At 40.5% G+C, this 27,310-nt stretch overlaps 1 protein-coding gene across 8 annotated transcripts; it reads left to right on the plus strand.

Annotated features, from left to right (window-relative positions):
- Window positions 1–191: 191 nt before the first annotated feature.
- On the plus strand, window positions 192–25,655 carry LOC119728743 (intraflagellar transport protein 52 homolog). Of its 8 annotated transcripts, none has more exons than XM_038201107.1 (15): window positions 192–343; window positions 6,196–6,320; window positions 7,264–7,351; window positions 8,379–8,508; window positions 8,934–9,009; window positions 10,354–10,422; window positions 11,839–11,865; window positions 12,926–13,003; window positions 15,162–15,288; window positions 16,480–16,635; window positions 17,894–18,048; window positions 18,580–18,667; window positions 19,523–19,631; window positions 21,209–21,354; window positions 22,664–25,655. In XM_038201107.1, the coding sequence occupies exons 1-15, from the start codon at window positions 326–328 to the stop codon at window positions 22,697–22,699; spliced, it is 1,428 nt and encodes a 475-aa protein (XP_038057035.1). In that variant the 5' UTR covers window positions 192–325; the 3' UTR covers window positions 22,700–25,655. The 8 variants fall into 8 exon arrangements, with proteins under 8 accessions (XP_038057035.1, XP_038057037.1, XP_038057038.1 ...); XM_038201108.1 differs by lacking the exon at window positions 192–343 and adding an exon at window positions 670–794; XM_038201102.1 differs by lacking the exon at window positions 192–343 and adding an exon at window positions 4,776–4,934.
- The last annotated feature ends 1,655 nt before the right edge of the window (window positions 25,656–27,310 follow it).

Consider the following 27,310-nt stretch of genomic DNA (forward strand, 5'->3'; position numbering starts at 1 on the left):
TAAGCCAATGTAAAAAAATTCCCGGATGTTAGTGGCTCTATCCACGCCCACCAAAAGCTGAAAAGCAGAAAAGTAGATTCGACTAAAATGTTAAGTCTACTTGTCTGCTGGGTAGGAGAAATAGAGCAGCACAGCCAAAAAGTAGAACCGTCATTAAAAAAAAACATTCAATTTTCTTTTTCTGTGATAGTAGAAGTGCATGATCAATGCAGACGCCAACTTCCGTCCTCCTTATGTCTATGTTATCGCAACATTAGGCGTGCTATACCACTTGGTGACTAAATGAATATTCATAACAAGCAAAATAGTTTCAGTCAAATTCATCATGGCGCCGATTTCACAGGTAAGTTTGCCCAAACCACCTACAAAATTATCCTCCTGCAGACCTTATTTGTTGGTTGAATTATTAGATTTACTAATCAAGACGTGTCATTCTGCTTGCTGAATGCGCCTGTGTAATTTTATACAAAATTATCGCGTAATACATCCCCAAAAATGTAAGTAACTAGGTTCGAGCGTTGTTGGCAACGAAATCAAATCGCCGCGCCGTGCCTAGCCCCACTAGTGTGGCCGTCGGTATGCTGCGCTGAACCTTGGGTTCAGCGCAGCATACCGACGGCCACACTAGTGGGGCTACGCCGTGCCGTGCCGTGGCAGTGGTAATTTCATTTTCACTGATTGTGGAGTTTAGGACCCCAGCCCGGTAAATGCACTTTTTATAACTTTTTGGACTCACTGCACCGTACCTAAGTAGATGACGATGACATCATATTGAATATCTGCGGATTCAGCAGGTGAGAAAGTCGCTCTTTCTGCCAAATGTTTAAATTTAAGGCAGTGTATATTTTGCCGGAGACGGCAAACCCAGTTTTAATAGTAAACGTTAGTTTGCCGGATATGCACTGAACATGTGCAGTTACTGTTTTTTTGTACTCTAACATTTTCCGGTGACAAGTTTTAGTCAGGCTCCATGCCAAAATTATCGTTGTTTTTACCTCGTATTCACAAGATGGGATTCAGACCATTTTATAACTTCGGACTTTTTTCCCTTTTAAAAAAAATCCTCCAGAGCCACAAATCTGAAAAAGAAAATGTAATAGGCCTACTCTGCAAAAAATGTTTGAGACATGTTAAAATAATAAAAGAAGAATATTCTTATTTATTTGGGGATGAGAAAAAAAAAATTTAAAATGTGGTGCGGTCGGAATCGAACGCGAGTCATCCCGTTTACTAGAGCCTTTGCTTAACCACTACACCAAACGTGCTACACAACTTTTGGTGGGAATTTAATACATCTTATAATTCAGCCCTATTTTAAAGAGTACAGCGCCCTCTGTTGATATGGATTGCCGCCGGCAAACCTTTAGTAATCGTTAGTTTGCCGTCATTACCTCCGGCAAAATATCCACTACCTTAAATTAACATTCAAAACAATAGGTCAATTTGCAGCATGCTGAGGTTTAGTCCAACTTAGCCCCACTAGTGTGGCCGCGGTATGCTGCGCTGAACCTCAGAGGTTCAGCACAGCATACCGCGGCCACACTAGTGGGGCTAAGTCCAACTAGGCCCTTAGGACTCAACGAATCGCCTTTTTCAACATTTAGACATGGTTGGGCGAGTACTATCGCCTGACCATGTCCAAATGTTAAAAAAGGCGATTCGTAGAGTCCTAGTCATGCTAGTTACTCGGACTAGCTGAGGTTGCAAATGTCATTTTGGGGCGATCATGTAGTCAGGTGGTAGGCTAGTCCGAGTAACTTGGACCCAACTTATCGCCTTTTTAAAAATTTGGACATGGTCTGGCGATAGTAGGGTCCAAGCCCATTCCTCGACCTAGACAACACAGTCACTGACAGTCCCAAAAACCAACATTTTCCAACAAAAAACATCAGATTTCACCTTCAAAACGGCCTCCAAATTACTAGATATGTCACCTGAGGTACAAGTAGACATAGATGATTAAGATGGTTGTACTTAAGTTTACTTACGATCCGGAAAAAAAGTGAAATTTTCCGTTCAATTCTGGAGACCCCCTCTGCCTAGGTTGTCGTTGTTGTGCTCACGTTCAAAACTGCATGATAATGGCGTCTGACCTCGACCTCATGCAAATGTGGTGCGGTGCGCTTGCGCATAATGCACTGCATGCATACACGGCAGATTCCCCTGCGCCGCGCCGACGACTGTTTCCTGATGTAGAGCGCTGTGTAAGTTCGCGGTACGCCTGGCTAGCCAGCGCGACTCCCAGGCGTACCGCGAACTTACACAGCGCTCTACATCAGGAAACAGTCGTCGGCGCGGCGCAGGGGAATCTGCCGTGTATGCATGCAGTGCATTATGCGCAAGCGCACCGCACTAGAATTGAACGTCTCCAGAATTGAACGGAAAATTTCACTTTTTTTCCGGATCGTAAGTAAACTTAAGTACAACCATCTTAATCATCTATGTCTACTTGTACCTCAGGTGACATATCTAGTAATTTGGAGGCCGTTTTGAAGGTGAAATCTGATGTTTTTTGTTGGAAAATGTTGGTTTTTGGGACTGTCAGTGACTGTGTTGTCTAGGTCGAGGAATGGGCTTGGACCCTACTATCGCCAGACCATGTCCAAATTTTTAAAAAGGCGATAAGTTGGGTCCAAGTTACTCGGACTAGTGGTAGGCCTAGTTAGGCCAACGGTCTCCTATTTAATATTTAGGCAAATTAATTAGAGTCAACTCAACGGTGTTTTTTTATCATTCAAAAATGAGGTTTCGAACCTAAGGCCCCCAAAAAAGTCTCCGGTTTCTGGTATGCGTGCGCGTCGCCGTGTCATGCGCGTCCGCAAAATGGAAAAGTTTTTTTTTCAATGTAAGATGACGTCTAAAAACTGCCAAACTCACTGGTTTGACTGAAATCCTGCTGCTGCACAATTTTAGCGTGTTTTTAGATTAGTCAGAGTAACTAGGACTCTACGGATTGCTTTTTTAACATTTGGACATGCTCGGGCGATAGTAGAGTCCAAGATCGATGGCCCTATTGCGGTTACTAATACATTTTTGACCATTTTCACTCGTACCCCCAATCAAAATTGTCAGATTTCACCCCCAAAACGGTCTTTAAACTTCCTTATGTGCCCCTGTAGGCTTCAGTGGGAAGTGAAAATACAAATGGTGGTAGTTACATACCTTTGGGAAGAAAAGAGAAATTTCACCTTAAATTCGGGAAACATCCTTGTCACAAACGCCTTGTTTGAGGCTGCCATTTTGAATTCAGGAAAAGTAGACTTGTGCATGGCTCTGGCTACACTGTTTCCTGACAAGCATCAGACAGACCAATCACAGGGCACTTTGATTTGTCACCTGGATTGGTGACCAATCAAAGTGCCCTGTGATTGGTCAGCTGATTTCTCGAAAAATTTGATATAAGGACAACTAAACAACTCAGAGGAAAGAAGCTGAGACATCATAGAATACAACCGAATGTAAAAAAAATTCCGACTTTTTGGACAAACTCCTCAGCAGATCGGGGAACCTGGCGTGTGGCCAGAGGTACAGCACAGCAATACCGCGGCCACACTAGTGGGGCTAGGCAGTGTGTAGCATGTATAGGCCCTACTTACCTGGCGCCGGCTAAATTTAAGTAAACGATATTGTGCCAGCTAAGATTGAACATGCGGAGTGACTTAATTTTTACCGTGACAAACTTAGTCTGGTTCCGCGCCAACATTGTCGTTGTGACATTGTATTCACGAGATGGGAATCAGACCATTTTACAATTTCGGGCTTTATTTCCCTTTAAAAAAATCCTCCGGAGCCATCAAAATGAAAATGTAATATACTCTGTAATTAAATGTTGGAGTCAATTTAATATAATAAAAGAAGAATATTCTTAATTTCTTGGGATGAAAAAAAAAATTCAAAATGTTGCCATCAAGTTTGAACCTAGTCCCATAAATGTGGCCAATTTACTGGACTACCTCCATAAATAAGGGCCACACTTGGAACATGTACCCGAAAATGTAGAACTTTGTCAAATTTTGATTTTACATTTAGACTTTGTAGTTTATTTACACTTTAGAAGCACACTCACACTCTTTATAGTGATAGAAATGAAGTCCTGCCTTTCTCAGATGTCTAGTTTTCGTGTACTTTCCAGGTTCGTTTGCACACTATTGCGTAAATGTAAATTCCAACATCGAAAAGATCTTGCGCGTGCTGGATCATTTCTGCTGTCAGTCACGTAGACGAGTCAAGGCGCACGTTGTAACTCGGACACGAAAAAAGACAACGCAAGTGGTGAAGCTCGTTGGCTCCGTGCCCCACTTCTGCACCCGCGTGGTCTTTTGCCGTGGTCTTTTGCAAGGTTGTTGCCGTGTGATTCAGCGCGTTAACGACCATCTTCATTTTCCTGTTGAGTTTTGGCATTGTTATCATCATTTTACCCCAAATTTCCCTCAAAAATTCAAAACCCTGCCCTCTAGTTTGGTAAGTCAAATTGGTAAACTGTGTATTTTGTTTTCTAAAGGGAACCGGGCCCATAACTACAAGATTGCCCATTTTGGAGTGACAAAATCTTTTTAAGAATACAAAAGACTGAGGTTTCCTAAACAGAACTCCACAATCTCCAAAATTAAACATTAGACATTAGCCTAGTGTCAACACTACATGTACATGTATGTACATGTAGTTGCAAAAAAAAGACGCGACTAGTTTACTAGTCGCTACTAGTGACACATTATTTTTTTATCCAGTAATAGGTTCATGTACCTTTGGTCAATGGACCTTTTTACTAATAAATTCAAATTTATGTCCGCATGCGCAAATATGGTTCTGGTGACCAGAAGCGAACGCAGTTCATTGAAAATGTACGGGGGTACACGCATTCTGGTTATTTTCTCTCAATTTCTGCAGGAGTTGTCTTTTTTTGCTTTAGAAATTTGAAGACTGCTTCTGTACAGGTAGGCCTACGTCTTTTTATGTAACCACATCTCTCACTACACATGCGCCATTATATTACATACAACGGGGCATGTTTACACTGAGTGGATGCAGTTACGGTGACTGTCAGGGCGTGCTGCATTACACAAGCACTGTTTATGGACTGTGTAGTCGCTTCGGACTTAAAGTACAGCGTGGTACGACTACTAAGTCACGGGGTGAAGATTGAAAGTTGCAGCGCAACCGCTAGTTACGGCATAGTGGAAAGACGACTTGTCGCGGCAGAACGACTAGTCGCGGCAGAACGACTAATTGCGGCATAACGACTAGGCTTGGCATAACAAATAGTCGAGGCGGAACTTCTAGTTGTGGCAGAACTACTAGTCGTGGCAGAACTACTAGTCGTGGCAGAATGACTAGTTGCGGCGTAACAACTATTCGCGGCAGAACGACTAGTCATGGCAGATATTGCAAAATTCAGAAATTTGTACCTCATTCCCTTAAATTCATGTAATTGTGATCCTTCTAAAATCAACTTGGAAATGTGGGGGGGGGGATATAATGGAAGAGCCCAGCAGTCTTATGTGCTCCCTGAAAGTTAGATCACAATGTGCCATTTGTTGGTTTCCTTCTAAGAGTTGGTTTTTGAAGAATTCTGAAAGGTTTCCTTATTAAAGGTAGAGTAGATCATTTGCAGCTATCCAAAAAGTAACTGACAAACTTATTGTTGAAAAGCATACTTGGTTTAAAGATAGTAATGGGACTAAACTCCCTGTGAAATTATTCTTTCTGGCACGCTGTCAATTTGAAGAAAACAATAAAAGAAGGCCATTTCCAATTGGAAAATTCTGTTTATACATGTAGTTTGCTTGTAATTCAGCGAAGCCATGAATGGGTGGGCGCTTGCGTTGACACGATGCACACGCGCACGCGGTTGCTATAATTCGTCGGTTCAGTGCGTGACATCGCGTAGCTGCAGTCGGCTGAATGACAACGTGTCCCGGATGCTGATTTAGGGCACAATTCAAAACACGACTCGGCAGCTTTTGAATTGAAATCCAGATCCTAGAATATTGCCTTGTTGCAATACAACATTCACTGATCTAAAACTTCATCAGGTTGGGTGGTAAGCACCCTTCTTTAGATTTTGAGCATTTTTGTTGCTTCAAACGAAACAAAAGGAAATGACAAATGATATACTATATCTTTATATACTTCTAAAGGGAGTTTGGATTAAACATATCATAATTAATCCTAATGAATGATTTGAAAACCATGCAGGAGATGGGGGAGAAAGGTCAACGTACTACCATTGCCTTTGATGTGTCCAAACGAGAGTTATTCAGTCCTCAGAATGGATTCAAGTCCCTGCACAAAAAGCTGCGCAGTAGCTGGAAAATCACAAGGTAAGTTTGTATATATATTCAGACAAATCTGCAGTTACAATTTCTAGACTATGTAAAGTCCAAATCTTTTTTATTGGTTTCCATAGCTGTGTTTACATCAAGCTTGAAATGTTTACATGGAAAATGACACTAACCCCAAACCTTCTAAAAATCCACAACATTGGAGGATTTTGCAGGATTGAGGCTATATGGCAAAATTGTGTTGCTGATTTCAGAGGATGCACTGTGTCAAGGTGCCGTAGGCTGGACCTTGTGTTGTTTTTGCTCAGACGTGCATAAATTTAGGCCTAGATTATACTTGAAATCCTCTGCACTGCTCCAGGATGTCACTGGCTATGCCTCAACATATAGACAGTGATTGCTGGAGGATTTTGCAGGATTGAGGCACTGGTCACCCCTCCAAGGACCACATTCAAGAAATAACGGATGATTTTGGAGGATTGAGGCTGTATGCTATTTTTACATGGAGGCAGTTGAAAGATTTTGCAGGATTGAGGTTGCATCCTTGCAAAAATGCCTAAGGAGTAAGGTTTAATCTTAATTTGTTTTAGTATGCATCTCTTTTGACAGTTTTTATACATGTGCATAAACTGCACCGTTGGTTTTTGCACAAAGAAGGATCTTGCAAGACTGAAGGATGTTCTTGACAAAAAATCACTGTAAAAAAAAAAAAAAAAAAAATGCACAAAATGAAAACAAAGGGGGAAACGCTAAAACCACATATGAGATGCATTCTCCTTTCCCTAGTTTGGCCATGCTCCTCTATACAATGTAAAGTCACCTTAGCAATATATCTATTTTTATTAGTGCCCGTTGTTTCACCAAATTGTACTTCAAAACAAATTTCATTGGTTTCGGAGTAAACACAATCATTCTGTTCTACTGCAGTATTTATTGTTGCATTTCTGTATTTTTAAAGTTTTTGTTTGATTTCTTTTTGCAGTCAAAAAGATGAAATCACCGAGGATAAGTTGGCAAATGTCAAGGTCTTTGTGTTGGCTGGACCCAGGGAAAAGTTCACAGCACCTGAGGTATGTGGAAAGATCCAATTTCATGCAATTCACAATGCTAGCTACGTTAGTCATTTGTTGCAAAACAGGGAAATGATACTCAGAGATCACTCAGAGAGGATACAACTCTTGACAAATCATGAAATATATGGTGAAGGGAAAAGTTTCACTTACATATTGGTAAAGTCAAAGATAGCACATATAAGAGTGATTCATAGTATAAATAAGATTCATAGGTTTATAATGATTTGTAGCATGGTACACAACTGAGCAGCTGTCTAAAAGAGGCATTTTTACTGCAAATACCGGTATCTTGCAGTTAAAGAGGCATTACGGCCTGAAATCTCTGAAAATTTCATGTTTTGGATTGTTTACCTATACTATTTTTTAAAGGTCTGGTTGAAAGGAAACTAACCCAATGTCTTACCTTTCCCAAGAAAAGACGAAAACCCCGGTTGTTTACATCGGACGCGATGGAGTACGCATACGTATTTCCTGTCATTTTTATTCAATGTATGATACATGTTGTGTGTATCACATTAATTACTCACAGCACAAATGTTGTTTCTTACACGTCCGCAGAATGCATCCACTGTGCGGCTGGAATCACAACTAGCACAGAACAGCTTGATTTTTCGGAGACGAAATTCGTTTTCACATGTTTCTCGCAACAATAACAAAAAAAAAATTTAATGGATGGTTCTGTGAAAGTTTTGGCCTATTTTCTACTTTCAAATGCTCTTTCCATTAAATATCATTTTGTTTAAAATGCGTTTTGTAGCCCAATTGGGCGCATTCCAGGCCATAATGTCCCTTTAATGTTTAATCACGAACCCTTTGCCATTTACCCCTATTTGGTCTGTGTCGGATCGAATAAAGTTTTTTGCCAGATTGCTGTTAGAACCCAGGTATACCCCAGTATCATTTTCAAATATTCAGCGAGCTTCTGTAGCCAAAAAAATGCCTGGGAAGTTAGGGAAATGTACATTTGTAACTAGTTTACGAGAGATGTTAAAAGTCTTTTATTTTCCTTAAACACTTTGTCCAGTTTGAGGTAATCAAGAGATATCTAGAGAGTGGAGGCAGCGTGCTAGTCATGATGGGGGAGGGAGGCGAGACCAAATTTGACACCAACATCAACTTCTTACTGGAGGACTATGGTGTCATGGTCAACAATGGTAAGTCTGTTGAGAAAGGTTTCTGTTTAGCATTTTATGAAGGAGACAACAACTTCATTTTTGTTTTATTTTTAAAATATTTTGTTTTGTGAGTTGAAGTTCATTTTCAGCTCAGGAAGGGTCCTTTAATCTTTTCCTGATGGGCACTTTTGTGTTGTCTACAAGAAATGTGTAATTTTTATTGCATGATGGACATTTCAACCAAAATGAGCAATGCAATGGACAGCGCACTACAAGGAATGCCAAGATAATGAAAGCACTCTCCAGTGGAGTCTTTCGCTAAAATGGCATCTTCCTATGCACTCCATTTGGAACCATGACCAACTGACTCCCAAAATTTGTGCTCAAAGAGCTGTTAAGCATGGTTTAGTTTTCTGATTGAGATCTGATGTGATTGCTTATGGGCCCTTTTTTTGTACTTTCAGACAGTGTTGTCAGGACGTCATACTACAAATACTTCCACCCTAAAGAAGCACTTATAGCAAATGGTGTATTGAACAGGTGAGTGAGACTGCAGACCTGCCCTCACACACATAGGTATCTGAAGACAGGTAACAGCACCAAGGCTCCTGAAATCATATTGGTGGTATGTGCCTTGGCCATTAAACCTAGATCTCCAGAATATTTATGTACAGGCGCGGATCCAGAGGGGGGATTTTGGGGGTCCGAACCTCCCCCCCCCCCCCCCCCCCCCCGCTCTGACACATCCCCCCCCCCCCACACACACAAAAAAATTTGAATAAGTGCATCAGAAACAATGTGCTGTGCTGCATTACCTAAATGTTCGCCTGTACACATCAATCGGACATACACAAATCTGACGGGGCTGAACCCCCCCCCCCCCTCCCCCCCCTGAAAAAATTCCTGGATCCGCCCCTGATGTAGGTAATGCCCTGTCTGCTTTGAGGTGCTTGTTATCATTTAAATTGGGAGTTGCCATATAATGTAACATACACCTGCGCCCTAATAGCAACATGCCAAAGTCTCTAGTCGAGTGATTATCAAAGCATGGCCGTGTCAGAATCACTTGGCTACGGCTTGGAATTACACACGTGTCTATGGAAGCTGCAGCCACTGCCCATAGTGTAATTGAAAGCATTAGCCAAGTACTTCAGACACAGCTCATCACCACCAAATGTCTAGCTCCTGGCTCCCTGTAGTGCATTTGTAATGGGCATGGCAATTGTAACTAGCAATGGAACCAACCTCAGTATGGCTGGTCTAGACAAATTGACTAGACTAGTCCAACTATGGTCGACTGGCATGGGTTCAAGCAAAAATAATCCAACTTTGGTTAACCATAGTTCTCTGTTGAACTTGCTCTAGGTTGACCCAGCATCAAAGGCCTTGAGGACAATAGAATGTCAGCCTTTTTCTAGTTCTATACAAGTGGAAAGTTGACATTTTTGTGCTTGTTTTCAGGCAAATATGTGTGTGGTATTTTTCTTGTATCACAACACAGAGGTGACTATCTCTAAATACTTGTGTTGAAAAAACAAGCCTCACTGTCTTTTGCTAATGTAAGCAAATATTTTCTGCGAACCATAGCAGAGCATTCTGTGCTAATAGAAAGTATATTCCACTGGTTAAAAAGGAATTTGTAGCATATGTGTATGCACACATCCTGTTATCTACTTGTTCATGGTTAGCAGGGAAATTCTAGTGTTGTAAGCACAGGATGGTGATCACAAAAGTTCATGGTGATCAGAGCCATGGTCTAGCTCAGCAATAGCTTTGTGATGTGTAGTCCCATGACTATTGAGCCTTGACAGGGAACATATCGATAGTACCTTGTGGGGTAACAGTTAAAGGATTTAAACAGTTCCTTTTGGTTTACTCTTACAGAGCAATAAGTGTGGCAGCTGGCAAGGTGGCTCATAGCATCAGTGAAGATGAGGCAGTCAATGATGCAAAGTAAGAAGATTTATCCAGGAATTCTCATTCTTCTTAATTCATCCTCATTCAAAATAATGACCTCTTTCAAAAATAATTAACTCTTTCAGTAACAACAATATCCTGTTCGTGTATGATCTTTGATACAGCTTCTCTGCTCAAATTTGCCAATCTAACAGACTGCTGCCCAAATCAGGCGTGCAACTTTTCCTCGGATCCGCTGATTTCCTCGCTTTTTTACTTCTCATGAATGCCATTACAAATTAAAAACACTGTACAAAGTCTTGTGTGGTTTGGAGTTTCCTCGTTTTTTTTCTAAACTCCCAGTTGCATGCCTGCCAAATCAGGACACATGTATGCTTCTTAAAAGCCAGAGTTTACTAATTAACATTGCTCTAGACTCACTCTGCTAAAAGCTGCCAGCATAATGGACAAATTTGTGACGGATAACATTTTGATTGGCATATGTAGAATTTTCAAATACAATTCTCTCGTTGTACTTCATGGTATAATTCGTATTTGTCCCAATCATACATATTGCTTGTAATAATTTTCATTTAAACATTGACATCGAAGAGTGTTGAAAGCGTCCTTGTGTGGCAAAATACATGCACACTCCTCCAATCTCATATTTCTGATAGATTAAAGTATTACCCTAGCACTGTTTTCTACTGAATGATTTGCAGCGTATTGAACCTGCATGAGAGATACCCCAATAATTCTTGTGTTACGGTGAGAAAAAAAGGAAGGGTCCGAACTTTTGGGCCGCTTAGGACATAGTCAGAGTTGTATTCAAATCTTTGCACGTCTCAGTCATGTCAGTAGTCAATCACAAGGCATCTGCTGTCAAGTCAAATCACTAACTGTTGAAATGAACTTTGACAATGGCATTCCTCTCTGTAACTTTCTTTAGTATTTAATTTGTGTTGGACATGTTATTGACTAGGGCTGTGCATGGGAACTGGGTACTCTAGTGCCGACTGCTGATGTCAATAACCGGTTCCAGATTATGGAATCGGGTACCCTTAACCAACGTTACATATTACTTAGTAACTTCTCAGACAATGAAAAAGAAAGGTTTTGATTTATTCACTTTTGAATGTCATTTGTGGAGCATTTTCAAAATGAAAACCACGCTACGTGGAAAACCAAAACAGATTCACGTTTAAGACGCTTGCTAAAGAGGGTAGCCCATTCCCCATTATTGACTTCTTGTTGACTTTTGATAGACTTGTAGCTGACTTGTGGTTGTCTTGTGACTGACGTGTGACTGATTTGTGATTGGCGTGATTGACTTGTAATAGACTTACATGTGTGATGGATTTGTGATTTGATTTGATGACATCTCTGACAATGGTCATTTCTGGCAGGTGCTTCAGGGACCATATATAGCCAGAGAATCAATCTCATTCTTTTGTTCATTGTTTCTACATTTAGATCTGTTGATTCCAATTTGACTGAAAGGTATCTGTTCTGTTAACAGTTTTTAGATCAATCTGTACTGATAATACTGTGTAGATAACTATTAGTAATTATAGGTCATTCATAAATTGGTCTGTTCCATGCCATAATGCTTTGCTAACGCAGCAGTCTTCCATGCTTTTGTTAAAGAAGTGAGTTACATGTTAGCTTTGCGTCATCAAGTTTTTAAACCTAACAGAACTCAACCCATCAAACCCCAACGGCATGTCTTGTTGCAATCTGTCAGGATGGGTACAGTACCCCTAAACTGACAGTCTTTGACATTTGGTTGGCACACCTCCAGAATCAAAGTCAGAAATATGTGTGTACAGTTTCCCATATGGTGTTGGAATTTGCCAGGATGGGTATAGTTCCTAGTAAGTCATGCGAGGGAGTTAGGGTTAATAGCCAAAGTACTGGATCATGGCTTCAAGTTAATTAGGCGTTTTAACATTTTTTAAATCTTGAATTCTCATGTCAGTGTTGCTTTCTTATTAGCAATTTGACTCAGAAAGTAATTGTATCACATACTAACAAGCAGCAATAATTCTGCATCACTGGCTTATTTACAAATTGCTCCATGCTGTCATATTTATGCTTCCCCCTCCAAAAAAAACCCCAATCTGTTCTAAACACTCATATTTCTTGTGAGGGCTTCTGTCATATTTTCATTCATTTTAATTGCAATTTTACAATGATGGTTTGCATAGAGTTGGTGTCAGAACATTCTTATGACATCAACTGAAGACTCATTCAAACTTTGAAATGTGGTAGTGTCATCAGAAAAATAGTTACAAGGGGAATCGTTTCGACGTGTTTTGTGAAATGAATCGCAGCTGCGACTCATCATAGGGATGCGATGTGTCGCAGTGCTGCGATGCATCGTAAGTTACGATGAGTTTCATGAAATTGGGTGCTGATAAGCAGATAAGTGACCCACAAATCACCCTCCACAACTCCCACAAGGATCCATCAGTCACTTCTTGGTCCAAACTTCCGCATATCAAGTCTAACACTTAATTGCTTTTCCTTCTGCAATTAACCCTTCTTCTTTGGGTGCAAGGAAAGAGGCGTCTCCTCCCACCATTACCACTCCACCTGCTGGGGAGACGGGTGACGATAAACAGTCCAATTACAGGGAGTGAGTCAATTGAATGCTATTCCAGCATGGACGTACAGTACCTGTAATATGTTGAGCTGCAATCTTATCTCCTTCGCCTTGTTTTGCATAGCTAGATATTTTTGTACAGAATTCTGTGTTGTTTATTTTTTCTAGTGCACCTGCATTTGGCATTATGGTAATCTGATACCGGCTGGTGGCATGTGTAACTCCCTAGTTTAGCATTATAATGTGTGCTCTGACTTTTTAGCAGTCTTTCGGTGTTTTTGAAAACAATGAATCAGATGGAGAGGACATTGTTAGACACAGCTTGGTAGTAAGACTGAGAGAGCCCAGCGTCAACGCTAAGTAAAACGAAAAACATTTGGTTACACAAATGTGTATGCTTTGCAAATTTTTGTTTTAGCAGCGCCATAAAATTGGTGCCATGCTTTTCATGTTGTCATCCTGCTGGGAGCACCATCTCCACATGGTGACAATGTCATGGAACTACTAAGCACAGAAAGTACCTACTAAGCAATAATCTGTTACCAGCCATAAAACTGTCATGCAGCATCTGTGGCTTGTGACTTGTTCTTAGCCGGTTTTTGCTAATAATCACATATTCATAAATACTTAAGACAGTTTACCCATTCCTATTGGTCGACAGCCCGTCACGTGGCCGATCTTAAATGGATGATAAAACACCGACTGGCTGGTCTTAAACACTTTTTCCAGTGTCACATGAAATTTGGACTCCTATGAAATCAGGTCCCTATTACCCTTTTATTGGTTAAACGTTCACAATCCTCACCTAAGCATACGCAATACTACCAATGGGTCCGTATTTTATAGTCTTAATTCACACTACACCGGCACAGCTGCACTCTGCACCACTCGTGCAGTACGCGCCACGATAAATTGGGCCCAGAGAAATTGGGTTTTCGCTGGGACCATTACTTTGTGTCTTCTTTTCCGTGAGCGTTTCTATTTTTTTCCGAAATTGAACCCCACCCGTGGCATTTTTTCCGTTTAGTAATTAAAATACACATTTAATGATTGACACTATGGATTAATTGGAACAGTACACTTTACAATGTGATATGCATTCACGACTGCATTAATAGGGTTACATTTCTGCTTGTTTTTTCTTTTGGTTTATGCAACTACATGTCTCATCGCTGTATGTGCAGTAACATTACCAAACTTAAAGCTTGTAACTTTAGCCGCTTCATTATTAGAGAATATTCCTTGCATGTCAGTATTGCACATTACTGGTAGATAGATGGCACACATATAACTTTCACCTATTAGCACCTGTATTCATTGTATTACTTTGTATTCATTCACCGATGATTTGGGTTTCATGGGTGGCTTGTACGTAAAGCGCTCTCCTCTCACCACTGTGGCCCTGGTTCGAATCCCGGCCGCGGACCATACATACCATATGTGAGTAGAATTGGCCATCGGTTCTCTCCTGTGCCACGAGGGTTTTTCTCCAGGCCCTCCGGTTTTCCTCCCTCCAAAAACAATCAAAACACTTTCGATCTCAGGCTGTGCTCCGGGGTCATATATTGGTCGATGTGGCTGGCTGCCAGAGGCACCTTTACATGCCTGCGGCTCGACCACGCTGTAGCGGCGTCCTTCGCAAAATCAGCTTCTCAGCTGCGAGTAAGGGTGATTACCCTCCCCCCCCCCCCAAAAAAAATTATTTATTATTATCCCATGAAACCATTGAATATTTGGACAGTTTCGGGGCAGTCTGGTACAGTGAAAAGGGATGATATAAATTTGAACTCGTAATATATTGTTGGATGGTGAAAAGAAGACATGTTATCAGGAAATGGGTTTTGCTGATGGTATAATTTTTTTTGCGGGGGGGGGGGGGGGGGGGGGGAGAGGGAATAAGGTTGCTTTTTGAAGGGAAAGGAATTTGGCGCTTTCTATTGATGTGCATCAAAGAAATAGATCAATCCGGCCTGTCAAACAATGCACACTGACCAATAAGCTATCGACTTTTGATCAGGTGACTTAACAACAGTTGCTCTGCTCTGTGCATGTCTGCCATTAGCTTGGTCAAACTTGGTCACATGAGCTGTGAGAAGTATACACAAACCAATGGGTCCGCGTGGAGCCGCATGTGGTGGGCTTGATTTCTAATGGTTTGAATGATTGCAATTATGTTTCTCAATTTCGCCAGAGCTTTGACATATCTCTTCCCCTTTGGAGCGACGTTGAACGTAGCCAAGCCTGCCACAGCCATTCTGTCCACAGGAACGGTTGCCTTTCCCCTGAACAGACCCATATGTGCTCTGCATTCATCAAAGGTAGGTAGTTGCATTGTAGATTATCTTTAAGAATTGCCAGTAGAGTGTGATTTTGTCTCTTGATTTCTGACGTAATAAGTTGAACAGTTCCAGATATAGATTCTTGTGCTTGATATTGGTTATAGAGTACCGAAGTGCGCCGCGTATTCTGTTCCATGCGCACAGTTTAAGGTTGTGAACCAGATCAATGACAGCTGACGTCACACTTCAGTACTCTATAGTTCCTGATTCAAGTTCTGATACTTGACCATGTTCAAGTGCCTGAGTTACATGTACAAATGATGTAAGCTAGTCTAGCACTTGATGTAGGTTCCAGTTCTTGATTTATGATCCAGTTTCTCATTTGTGTTTCAGGCTGTGATGTACCGGTACGTTCAAGTCCCTGATTAAAGGGCTCATAACATGAATTTTACTTGGGAACATATTTTGTGGAACTTCCTACTCTTCTTAAATGTATGAAAGCTATTGGACATCAAATTTTGGTTAATGCTATTGAAAAGTTCACTTCTTTAAACTTTTTTAATTGTCTATGCTTTTTTTGACAACTGAGGTTGCTGTTACTGTGATGTAATTTCAGGAAGACACTGTTTATTTTAGGCGTTTTCTGGTCAAATTGTGAACCCAAAATTTCCTCAATGAAAACATTTGTGAGAAAACTTTGCTCATTGGCCTACTGTTTGATGTACTGACACAACAAGTAGTCACCACAGAAAAGGAAATTTACGGCAGTAAAATATACAAAATTTGGTGATGAAATAGCTGTAACACTGAGTTTTCTGCCCGGAATGACATCACACTTTTGCTAATGAATTTAAATTAGCATAAAAACCAAAAAGACACCAAAATATCCTTTAAAATGGCAAAATGAAAGTTGAAATAAAGGTTTAAATGGGACACAAAAATGCCTTTTCAAGGATTGCATTTAGAAAAATTACATTGCATGGGCCCTTTAAGGTTGCAGTTTCTGAAGTAGTTTCTAGTCCTTGTTTATGTTCCAGTATTCATTTAGGTGTCGGTCCTTTATTAACAGGCTCCAATTACTGACTTGGTCCAAGTTCCTGACTAAAACTGTTGGCCTCTGAGTTACATCATCACGCTTTGTTATCTTTACGCTCTCCCATCATATCATGGATACTTTTTAAACAGGAAAAAAACTTCAGTGTCTTTTTGGATCCTTTTTTTCCCTTTCAGTACTCCAAGGGTAAGCTTGCTGTTCTGGGCTCTGTCCACATGTTCAGTGATCAGTACATTGATAAGGAAGAGAACGCCAAGATTATGGACGTCATCTTCCAATGGTTGACTACAGACAGTGTCACACTCAATGCTATAGATGCGGACGATCCGGAGGTAAACCTCATTCATATTCATCAATATTAGCTTTTTGCCCTTCAGTTACCTCCCGAGTGAAAGTTGGAAAAATCAATCATGCCATCTTATGAATAGTTTCATTGCGATACCCATTGCTACATGTACATCAGATTTGAACCAGCCAACCGATCCCACAAGCTGGGTGGTCGAGTGGTAAGACGTCTGCACTAGAAAGCAGGAGGTCGTGGGTCGAGTCCCACCCGAGTGATTTTTTTCTAACTTGCACTCGGGAAGTAACACACTTGAGTATACATTGTTTACACATTGGTGAAGGACAAAACTTAATATTGATTTACATCACCCCGATGCAAATTCCATGTTTATGAATAGTCTCATTCATATTCATGAATGCTGAATACCAATTAGGAAAAAGTATGGAAACAAGGAGCGAGGATCTGCTTCGCATCGGAGCTAATATTCTGTCAATTCTCTGGGTATTTTTTTGACGTTTTGCTTAGGGATCACCTAGCGAAGGTCTGCAATTATATTAAACTTTAAATTCTTGAACTCAAATTGATCATATCATATACTGCCTTTAATGTGCAGTGAGCTTGAACATGTTGTGATCCTTGAAAGCATGACATGATTGTATTTTATTTTTCCATTTTTTGTCACAGAAATTACCATATGCTGTGCTTTCTTAACCTAAACTCTGATTCCATAAACCCTCAGTTTTTAAAACGTATAAATAATGCTACAAAATGTTTTCCCACTGGAGTGACCTGAAATATAAGAAAGCTTTTAACTCTGTCAGTGCCCTCGAAGTTTGAAAGTTTAACACTTAAGTGCCCAACTTCGAGCGTTTTTTGTAATTGTTCAAAATTCTGTAAAAAAAAAAGTAAATAAGTTTTACTCACTAAATTTGTTGTTGTTGCTCTCTGGTATATCCTTGGTATATTGGAAAGTCAACAGTAGTCACAGACATAGTGATACACCCTGAAACCCCCCCCCCCCCCCTTGTGATAACATGCTTACTCTACCTCGTACATGTACGAGGTTTGGCGATTTTAAGTATGAACATTACCTCGTACATGTACGAGGTTGGCACTGTCGAACTAACAAATATACCTCGTACATGTACTACTTTGGCACTGAAAGAGTTAAAGATAATGAGAACCAAACAATTTTTGCATGTTATTTTCTGCGAGCAATTATACCTACTAACTGCGATTAAAAATTACCAAGAATTTAGGGGATTGATACAATATCTGATTTAATTTTTTTTTTTGTGTAACAGATTTCTGACTACAACATGCTGCCAGACACAGCCAAACTGGCTGACAATCTGAGATGTTGCCTTCAGGAACACGATGACACACCACGAGATTTCAACTCACTATTCCACAGTTCACTGTACACTCTGGACACTACCACTGTACCCAAAGTAATCAGGTAAGATTAGATGTGTAGTCGGCATCATGGCAAAGGCATTCCTTTGTGTTGATCATGTCCTGTTACTTGCGACCTGATTTGTGATTTGACCTTTGATTTGACCTTTGATTTGATCTTCATTTACCTGTGACGGGACTTTTGATGGATTTGTCTGCTGCATACTACTGAAGTGGAAGTAAAGTCTATCACGAGCCAATGTGGCCCATCAGGCAGGCGTTTATCTCCGGTTTCAGTAGCATGAAACAACTGAGAATATTTCTATTCCCCCAGGATGGGATGCTAGTCCATCGCAGGTTATACCCCTGCTAATGCCGGTACCCATTTTTACTCCTTGGTGGAGAGAAGCAAGTGGGGTGAAGTGGCTTGCCCAAGGACACAACATATGGCCAGCAGCTGGATTTGAACCCCGGACCCTCTGATCATGAGTCACGAACCCTAACTACTAGGCCACACTCCCTGCTAAAGTGTACTGCGATTGTATTTGGCGTTTAATATTATCATTTCCATTTTCTTTATTTTTGTCTTGGTCAGGTCGTTTGAGTTATTAGGAGTGAAACATGACCAGCTGTCACTGATCCAACCTCAGTTTGAGACTCCGCTGCCTTCACTTCAACCTGCTGTAAGTTAATCCATTTCATTGACCTCCAGAATGGTGCTTACTAAAGGGATGAACAGTCACACGCTTCAAGGAATGCCAAGCTAATCCTCTGCAGCCAATTTCAGGAAACAGTGCGTAACTTACACCATCCGTAGGACTTGCGCAACAAATTGGCGTAGCTGCACAACGTTTTAAATTATCTACACATCTTGGATGAGGTTAATAACAGCATTTACGACGGCTGTTTGTGTATGATTTTGTTCGCTCATATAACAGTTGTTGAATCACCTCCGCTTGCAATTTTGAAAATAGTTTTGTCCGAATTTCTTCGGAATCGTGCGGCAACTCTAAAAACCACGTCACGGGTAAACTAGCAACTCATTTGCTTCAAACACAAAGCTGTGAGTGTCTTGTATCAACCTAGATAAGTTGTGCAATAACAGGCTCCACGACAATCACGATTTGCTGGTAAAATAGGTCATTTTCAGTCGCTACGCCACAACTCACACCACCTAAAATGATTGCGCAATGTACGCTATAATTTGTTGCCCAAGTCACGGACTGAAACTTTCGTGAAATTGTCAAAACTGATATGTTGCGCACTGTGAAATGTTGTGCAACTTACGCCATTGCGTAAAGTTTCATGAAATCGGCAGCAGATAAGCAACTGAGCAGCCTTCAAATCACTCCATTGTGGAGTCTTTGTTAATTGGTCTTGGCATCGTCCTAAAGCCTCAAATCTTACTTATCGTCCTAGATGTGCTCCGTGTAGAGAGTGATGGCAAAGCTTGCAGACCGGCAAAAAAATACATACAAGCAACATATTGATTGGAATTAAAAGTGCCGCTAATTTTGAAAGTAAATTGTTTCTTGTAGGTATTTCCCCCGGCCTTCAGGGAGTTACCAGCACCAGCCTTGGATCTGTTTGACCTTGATGAATCCTTCTCATCAGAGAAAGTCCGACTGGCTCAGATCACAAATAAATGTAAGGAATGTTGGGTCATATGTGGATTTCATTTAGTGATGAATGTAAAGTCATTTTTCTTGTTGTTTTTACGTCAACTGGTTTAGGGTAAAAAGCTTGCAAAAGTAATTTCAGTTCATATTTGCATGGCACCAGTTGCAATGATTGAAGTCGTTTGGACACCTGGACCTTCTCAACTTCCTGGATGTGTAGAAATCTGCCCCCTTGTCCTCTAAAAAAAAGGACAGAGACAGTAAAGAAGTGGAAGGGAATGAACTGACGCATAATCCACTTCCAAATTCACTCCCCAGGTTGTCAGACGTTTTTGCACACAAAGATTGGCTGTGGAGAAAAACCTCTGCTCAGCAAGACACAATACCAACAAAAACAAGTTACCAACCAAAATGCCATGATGTGAGGCCTGTAATTGTTTACGGGGTAATCTCATTAAGTATCTCAGACCTGCCAACTAGTACGATTCTGCCGTATTTCGAACGGGAATTTGTTGAAAATATGACTGTACGTTTTCCCCCCATAAAATACGGGTTTTGACCAATTTGACAAGCCTGGACAAATCCTAGTTCAAAGCAGCTGTGAGTGTAGATTTCTGCCGGATAAACTTAGCTGAAACAACGTAAATTGCAAGCAGCCAAGCAAACGATGTACTGCATGCACGAACTGAATCTGGTTTCGCGATTCCCACTGTACGATGTACATTATGTACACAGTATCACAAACTAGAACCAGTCCATTCCCGGAGTGTGCCGATACTTCAAGCAGCGGCACCCCTGCCGCAAAAATAAATGTCTGTATTCGTACACACACATACCAGCAGGAGTACGTACGGCAGATCTTACGTGCAGTCAACAGACTTTCTTTTTCTCAGTGCACGCATGATACACAGAATACATTTTGATGTTCGTGTACGATAGTCACAACGTGCGTGCACGTGGTGTTCCGTTATGTCAAACATTTTTGAATAGTAAAGTTTGATACTACATTCTGAAACCAATTCAAAAATCAGAAAAATCAACAGTTAAAGTGGGCGGCCCAAACCGAACCAGGTAAATCAGCCAGCAGATGCAAGAAATTGATTTCTTTTTCGGGTAGGCCAAGTTGAGAATAAAATTCTGTTCGATCGCTGTGTATTTTTTTAAACATTCAGTGCGTGCACGTGAATTATGATTCAAGAATCAAACTGGCACTTGGCGGCGATGTGATAAAACACGAATAAGCTTATCTGCCGATGGTGCAGATTGTTTCCATTTTTTTTTCTACCGATGGTCCAGATTTTTCTCCGCTTTTCCCCTGCGCGTAAGCATTGATTTTATTTTGCTGCCGACGCCGAACGCGAATACAATCACCAATGTACGTGTACATTGTCTGTACATGTGCCGTATACGAAGTGCATGCATTTTCAGCTCGCAGCCAAGTGTGTACAATGTATTGTACACTATGTAAACAACATCCGGGGAACCAACCGTCATTGCGCTGTGATTGGCTGCAGATAAATATCAATATTCACTTTGCCCACATCTTATCCCAGATATTTAACGAGATAACTCCTAACGTTTCTGCTGCAATGTTTGTGGATGTAGGTACTGATGATGATCTTGAGTACTATGTGCGTGAGTGTGGAGAGATCCTAGGAGTGAGCAACAAACTACCTGCTGATAGCCGAGATGCTAAGCATATACTGGAGCATATCTTTGCACAGGTCGTAGAATTCAAGAAACTCAACCAGGTAAGACTTATGGTTCCTTTGTTTTTTTAGCGTTTAGATTGGAACCTGGAGAGTCAAAGCCCGCTGTACCAATACTGTACCAACTGAGCTATCCAGCTCATCAAGCCTATATTGGTAGTCTTCATTGTCTGTTCTCTCTGTCCAGGGAGATCGTTTTTTTTTTTTAATTTAGTGTTTGATAATTCCAACTTAGGCTTGATTGAATATTCGTATTTGTGATTTAGAAATGCACTGATCAAATTCGACATGCTCCAGTCTAAACTGGCTGCCGATTAGGATTTGCGTGCTTGTTGAAAATTGACAAAGAGCTTATTAAAATAATATATAAAGAATGGGTAGCCTAAGCTGATGTTTGTTCCATTTTAAAGAAGAAATTTGAGCTAATATTCCTCATGGAAGCTCTAAAATCATGCGCGATAATGGCTTTCAACAAGTGTGTGGCATTTACCATCAATAAAACCACACTAACTTAAAAGTTTTCCATCATCTCCTTCAGACTGCTCAAATTTTTCAACTACATATATTTGAATTAAAAAAGATGCTATTTGGATATTCGGTTGATTATCAAATTGTCAAATGTACTTGATATTTGGTACCGCCTTACCTCCAAGAGCACAACATTCAATTACATTCCAATCCCAATCTCAATAGTGCAGTATGTCCCATCAGGCTGGTGTTTTTTCTGCATTGACTTTGGCATAAAATGGCTGAAAATGTTTGTGTTTCCCTGGATGGTGTACCAGTCCATTGTAGATGTCCCAGTCTTTATACCTTTGGATGGAGAGGGGCAAGTTGGGGTAATATGGCTTGCCTAAGGACACAACGGATGTATGGCCAACAGCTGGATTAAGACCCCTGTAACTTCTTAAGCCAATGTCCTTTTTTTTCTAATCATAAAATCATATAGCATCAAGGGCGGATCCAGCACACAATTTTTTTTTTGGGAGGGGGCAAAATTCTTGTTTGTTCCGCCCCGAATTTAATATGAAAAGCAAGGGGATGGGGGCACTAAGACTGTCCATGGCATTGGTGCATGGTGGCGCAATTTTAATGCTGCCCTTTGGTACACAGTGGCTGCCTTTTTTGCGATGTCAAAAGAAAAAATCAATCGTTTGGGGTGGGGGGGGGGGGGGCATGGCCCCCATTGGCCCCCTGGATCCGCCTTTGCATTGCATTACCTGCTCTTTGACAATAAGACACAGATAGCCCAATTGCCTGTCATGTATTAGGAGACTGAGAAATACTATGTAGTTGACTTGCACATCCCTGTGACCGTTTCATGTTGCAAATTCCTTTTGAATTTATGCAGGAGGATGACGGAATTGAGGATGAAGGCATCTACTGAGAGATAACTGCTCAATCAAGCTCATGAAACAGCAGTTGGGTATCCCACACAGAGATATATCAAGAAGTGTCTGGGTCTGTTCAGCCTTGGTTTAAACTGTTTTCCCTGTTATGTTAAGCTGCAAATAAGTGTTCCATGGTTTATATATAAAATCTACTCTTTGTCACAATGCACTCGTGCATGGAGAGTAGATGGAGCTTCATGACTACCTACATGTACAAGAGCACTTTGTACAGAACACTTGCGCCCACTTGTTTACCCTGCATGTATGATTGAGGTACCATTAGCAGGTGTTTGTGCTCCGTACATTGTGAAGCCTTTTTTGGTAAGAACTTGGCATTCTCTTATAGACATAAACTTGTCAGATCTGATTCTATTTGTTTTTTGTGGTAAAAGTGACATTAGGATGCGCTAATGATCAGAACCGTAATCAAGTCAGCATCATAGTCAGGTTAGTCAGGTCACGAAGGAATACCTCAGTCACAGCTCGTTTAAAGTTTCGCTTGACGTGACACTAGACTTGCAATTATTTACTTGGAACGCGACTTGTGTTTGACTTGTAATGATTTGAGAACTAGGATTTAATTTGTTGACAAGAAATGCCCCGACACTGTGGAGAGATTCCCATAGTTGAATTCAAAACAAATCAAGCAATTGTGTAAGCCTTGTCATTTGAGTGTAAATATTGTATTTATCTCATTTATAATTGGGAAAACGTCATGTACATACACTTTAGATTTGTGTGAATAGTTTTTGTGTTCCAACCAAATCAACATGTAAATGTCATTGAATGTAAATTTCATTTAATCCATCATCAAACTGTAAGGATGTGCCAGCCAGTGCTGAAGTTGAGTCCATGACGAGTCCATCACAGGTCCTTCAGTCTCAAGTCAAGTCACTAGCTATTCAAATGAACTCACAAAAGCATTCATTGTCATTGTTCATCCCCTGTGACTTGTTACTAGACTTGTGATGCACCTGTGATGGTCTGGACAACACTGGCTGCAGCTTCCATGGACCATGGCAGACAGTGCTGTACATCTGTGTCGGGGAGTGGGGGGATGGGGAATATTAACCAAAATCCAATAATTGGGGGGGGGGGGGGGGTGGGGGCTTACTTACTGGGCACTATATTACACAAGGGGGCGCTGTTCAGGATACAGATGTACTTTTTATGTACACTAACCCGCCTTAACCTTGCATCCAAATGGCATATATTAAAGCTTTTGTACCTTTAGTCTCTGTTCCTCAGCGCTATTGAATACACTTTGGTTTTTTTGAAGTTCGCAAAATACATTAAAATCCGCCTGTTTTGTTTCTCACCACGAAAAAGGTCAGAAGGTGTGGGATATCTATCCTCCCCCCCCCCCCCCCCCCCCCCCCCCCCCCCCGGATTTACTCCCCTGATGTCGGACTTGTTTGTAGTATTGCATGGTGCAAGGTCATGTGATTTTCACCAGGAAAAGCAAATGACTCTTTTCTCAGCGTATACAACTGTTTACATTAACCTGCATGGGCTCCGTGCGCCAACAAAAGTTTTTACCGCTTTTGAGAGCTCCGTGGACGGGACACACAGCATGCGTGTATTGTATTGATTCGCGCGCGAAGTACGCACGACCTCCAGAATGTGCAAAAGCTTAGCCACCGCATCTTCGCGTGAGCGTCGGGCGTCGTCGGCGCGCGAATACGTTCAAATTCAACTTGCGGTGGTCTCCGAGACTAATCCCCGCCTCCACTAATTCTGGATACATTCGAAATACACAGTGGATGGATCGGGAACCAGTCTAGGTCACCCCCAACTCTCCTTTTCTGGTCGTTGATGGGGTGCTTGTGCACGGAGCCCATACTGTGTGGAAGTCAAAAGAGACTTAGATGGTAGTTTTGCCTGCCAGTAGTTGGTAGGCATGTAATCACCGGTACCATGGTCTGTAGTTTGATGTCTCTGCTCAAAGCAGCCCAAGACTTTAAATTCTTTCCAATCTTGTTATGAATCATCAAATTTACCAAAGGAAATGTGGTTTTCCCCAGAAAGAATGACCATAAAACCTAAGCACCTTGCATTGTTTTCAATTTGGTTTGAAAAGCTTTGAAGTCTCTGGAAACAATCAAACATTGAATATCAGAAACATTTGCAACTTTGTCTCAGAGAAATTTGTTTGTACATGTATTAAAGGCAAGCCCTTAAAACTTGACTATTTTTATTAAAATAGTTTTTTTCTTTTTAAGTTAGTCCATACAAGTTTGAAGTTTGAAAAAAAAATTTTTCCCTATTTTCCTACAAGTTGACCCCTTTCTTTGTTTTGGAGAAAATCCAATCTTTGCAAAATTTTAATAAAATGTTAGCCTAACCCAATTTTTCTCTTTTTTTTTTATCAAAATGTATGGCTATTCTCTTATCCTTATATTTTTAAGAAAAACAAGCAAACATTTTGACCAGTTTTGATTGAAATGTCAGGTTCACCGTTAACAATTCAAATTTTTTTGTAAGAATAGAAATTTTGCTCTATTATTAATAAAAAGAAATGTAAGGATTTTTTTGATTTTTTGGTGGTCCCAGAGGGCCAGCCTAGGGCAAGATGAAAGAACAATTGTTGACCATTGGTTGACCATAGTTCAACTAAAGTTAGCCTGAACTCTGTCTAGTTGATGATGGTTCACTCCCCAGTCGACTATTTGGAACCAGCCTACCGCGGCTGGTCACACAACGATTTATAGCTGGTTATCAATAGCAATTTCAAAAACCCAGTGCAAAGCGGACCAAGTATCAACAAAAATGGCGGGGAAAAAAAACTGTGAGCGCTAAATTTCATTTTCATTGCACAGTTTTTCCATGTTAGTTCATGATTATGTCCCTTTTATCACCATTGTATAATAATATTGAAGATTATGTAAGATGTCCTAAACTATACACAATCACTATTATTTGTGTAAATAAAGAGAAACAACAAGTGTTAAATAATTGTGTGGCCGCCATTTTTTGACGGTCGTTGACATGACATACTATGGTATGACTAGAGTCGCTCGCTCTTGATTTCAGTGCGCATGCGCTAGGTACGTCACAAACCAACCACTAGTTAACCACTGGTCCTTGCGCGAACTTGGCCCTAGTGCCCTCTTTGTGACATCTCTGACTGACCGACTGACCGACCGACACGAGACATGAGTCTTACCTATTGAAGTATGTGCATGAAGGATCCTACACCACATGTGCATTAGTCTGGTGCCGCATGCACTTTAGTGATATGACAAAAAGACAACATGCCAGGAAGAATAATTTCACAGGGAGTTTAGTGACCAAGCAAGCTTTTCAACAATAATTTCATCAGTTACTTTTTTGGATGGTTGCAAATGATCTACTCTACCTTTAAGGTTATTTAACGGTTTGCCCAATAGCAAATATGGAAGGTTAAGTTGTTAAGAAGGGTTGAACTTGAGGGCAAATAAAAATATTTAAACAAAATTAAAGGTAAGTTACAACATTTGCAAACAAAAAACAAAACTACCAAACTATTATGAGATGCCTTACTTGACTGTAAGTGAATAATAGTCTCAAGCATCCTGTGAAATCATAGCACCTTGTGTGCTGTCATTTTAGTTAGTCTGCATTTTGTTTGCAATCAGTTACACATCCGTGAACGGGTGCAAGCCAGCTTGTCTGGTTCCCTGACCTGACAGTTCCCTGTCGTCTATAAATTGCTCCGTTTCGTTTTCAGTAGGGTCAGAGAACTAGACTACAAGTTAGTTTTTCCCAGCATCTATGAACCATATATCAGGCATGCAACTGGGAAATCACAAAAAAAAAGAGGAAATTCAAATTTTTCCCAGACTTTGTTCAGTGTTTTTCTGTTTTCATTGGCACACATGGGAAGTAAAAAAAGAGGAAATCAGCTGATCCGAGGAAAAGTTGCATGCCTGTATATACAGTGTGAGTCAAAAAAACTGTTCACCTTTAAAATTGGCCATAGTTTTATTCTGTAGCTATATAGATAAGATATTTTCATATGTACTTTTAGAGTAACTCTTCCTGCTTTTGGTGACATTTTCACTGGATGAGTTTTCATGCATGACTGCACAGGAGCAGACCAGAACCAAGACAATGGTTGTGTTCCTTTCAATTGTCTCATTCTTATCCAGCCCTGACCAGTTGGCGCAAGTCAGATATCACCCGACCCCTTTAATTGTCTCCTGTGCAGTGCAGAGTTACTCTAAAAGTGCATATGAAAATATCTTATCTATATTGCTACAGAATAAAACTATGGCCAATTTTAAAAGTGTATGGTTTTTTTTACTCGCACTGTATTTGCTATAAAATACTAATCCATCCACTTCTACTAAAAATTGAAGCAAAATCAAATTGTTGTAAATTGCCTTTTAAGAACGACAACAATACATAATGAAGTCAACAAAGTTATCTGATATTTTAAGGGATTAAATTTAATACAAACTCTGAATAGTACTTTTTTTAATGTAGTTTACTTACTATACTTTTCAGAAGAAGTTAAAGTCAGTATGGGAAATCACAACAAATTCTCATTTTACCACATCAGTTCAAATGTGACAAAGCACACATTATGAAAAGTAAAACAAAAACAAACCAAAAGAAAACTAAAT

Source organism: Patiria miniata, unplaced genomic scaffold, assembly GCF_015706575.1.
Source record: "Patiria miniata isolate m_02_andy unplaced genomic scaffold, ASM1570657v1 HiC_scaffold_20, whole genome shotgun sequence".
NCBI classification, from domain to species: Eukaryota; Metazoa; Echinodermata; class Asteroidea; order Valvatida; family Asterinidae; genus Patiria; species Patiria miniata.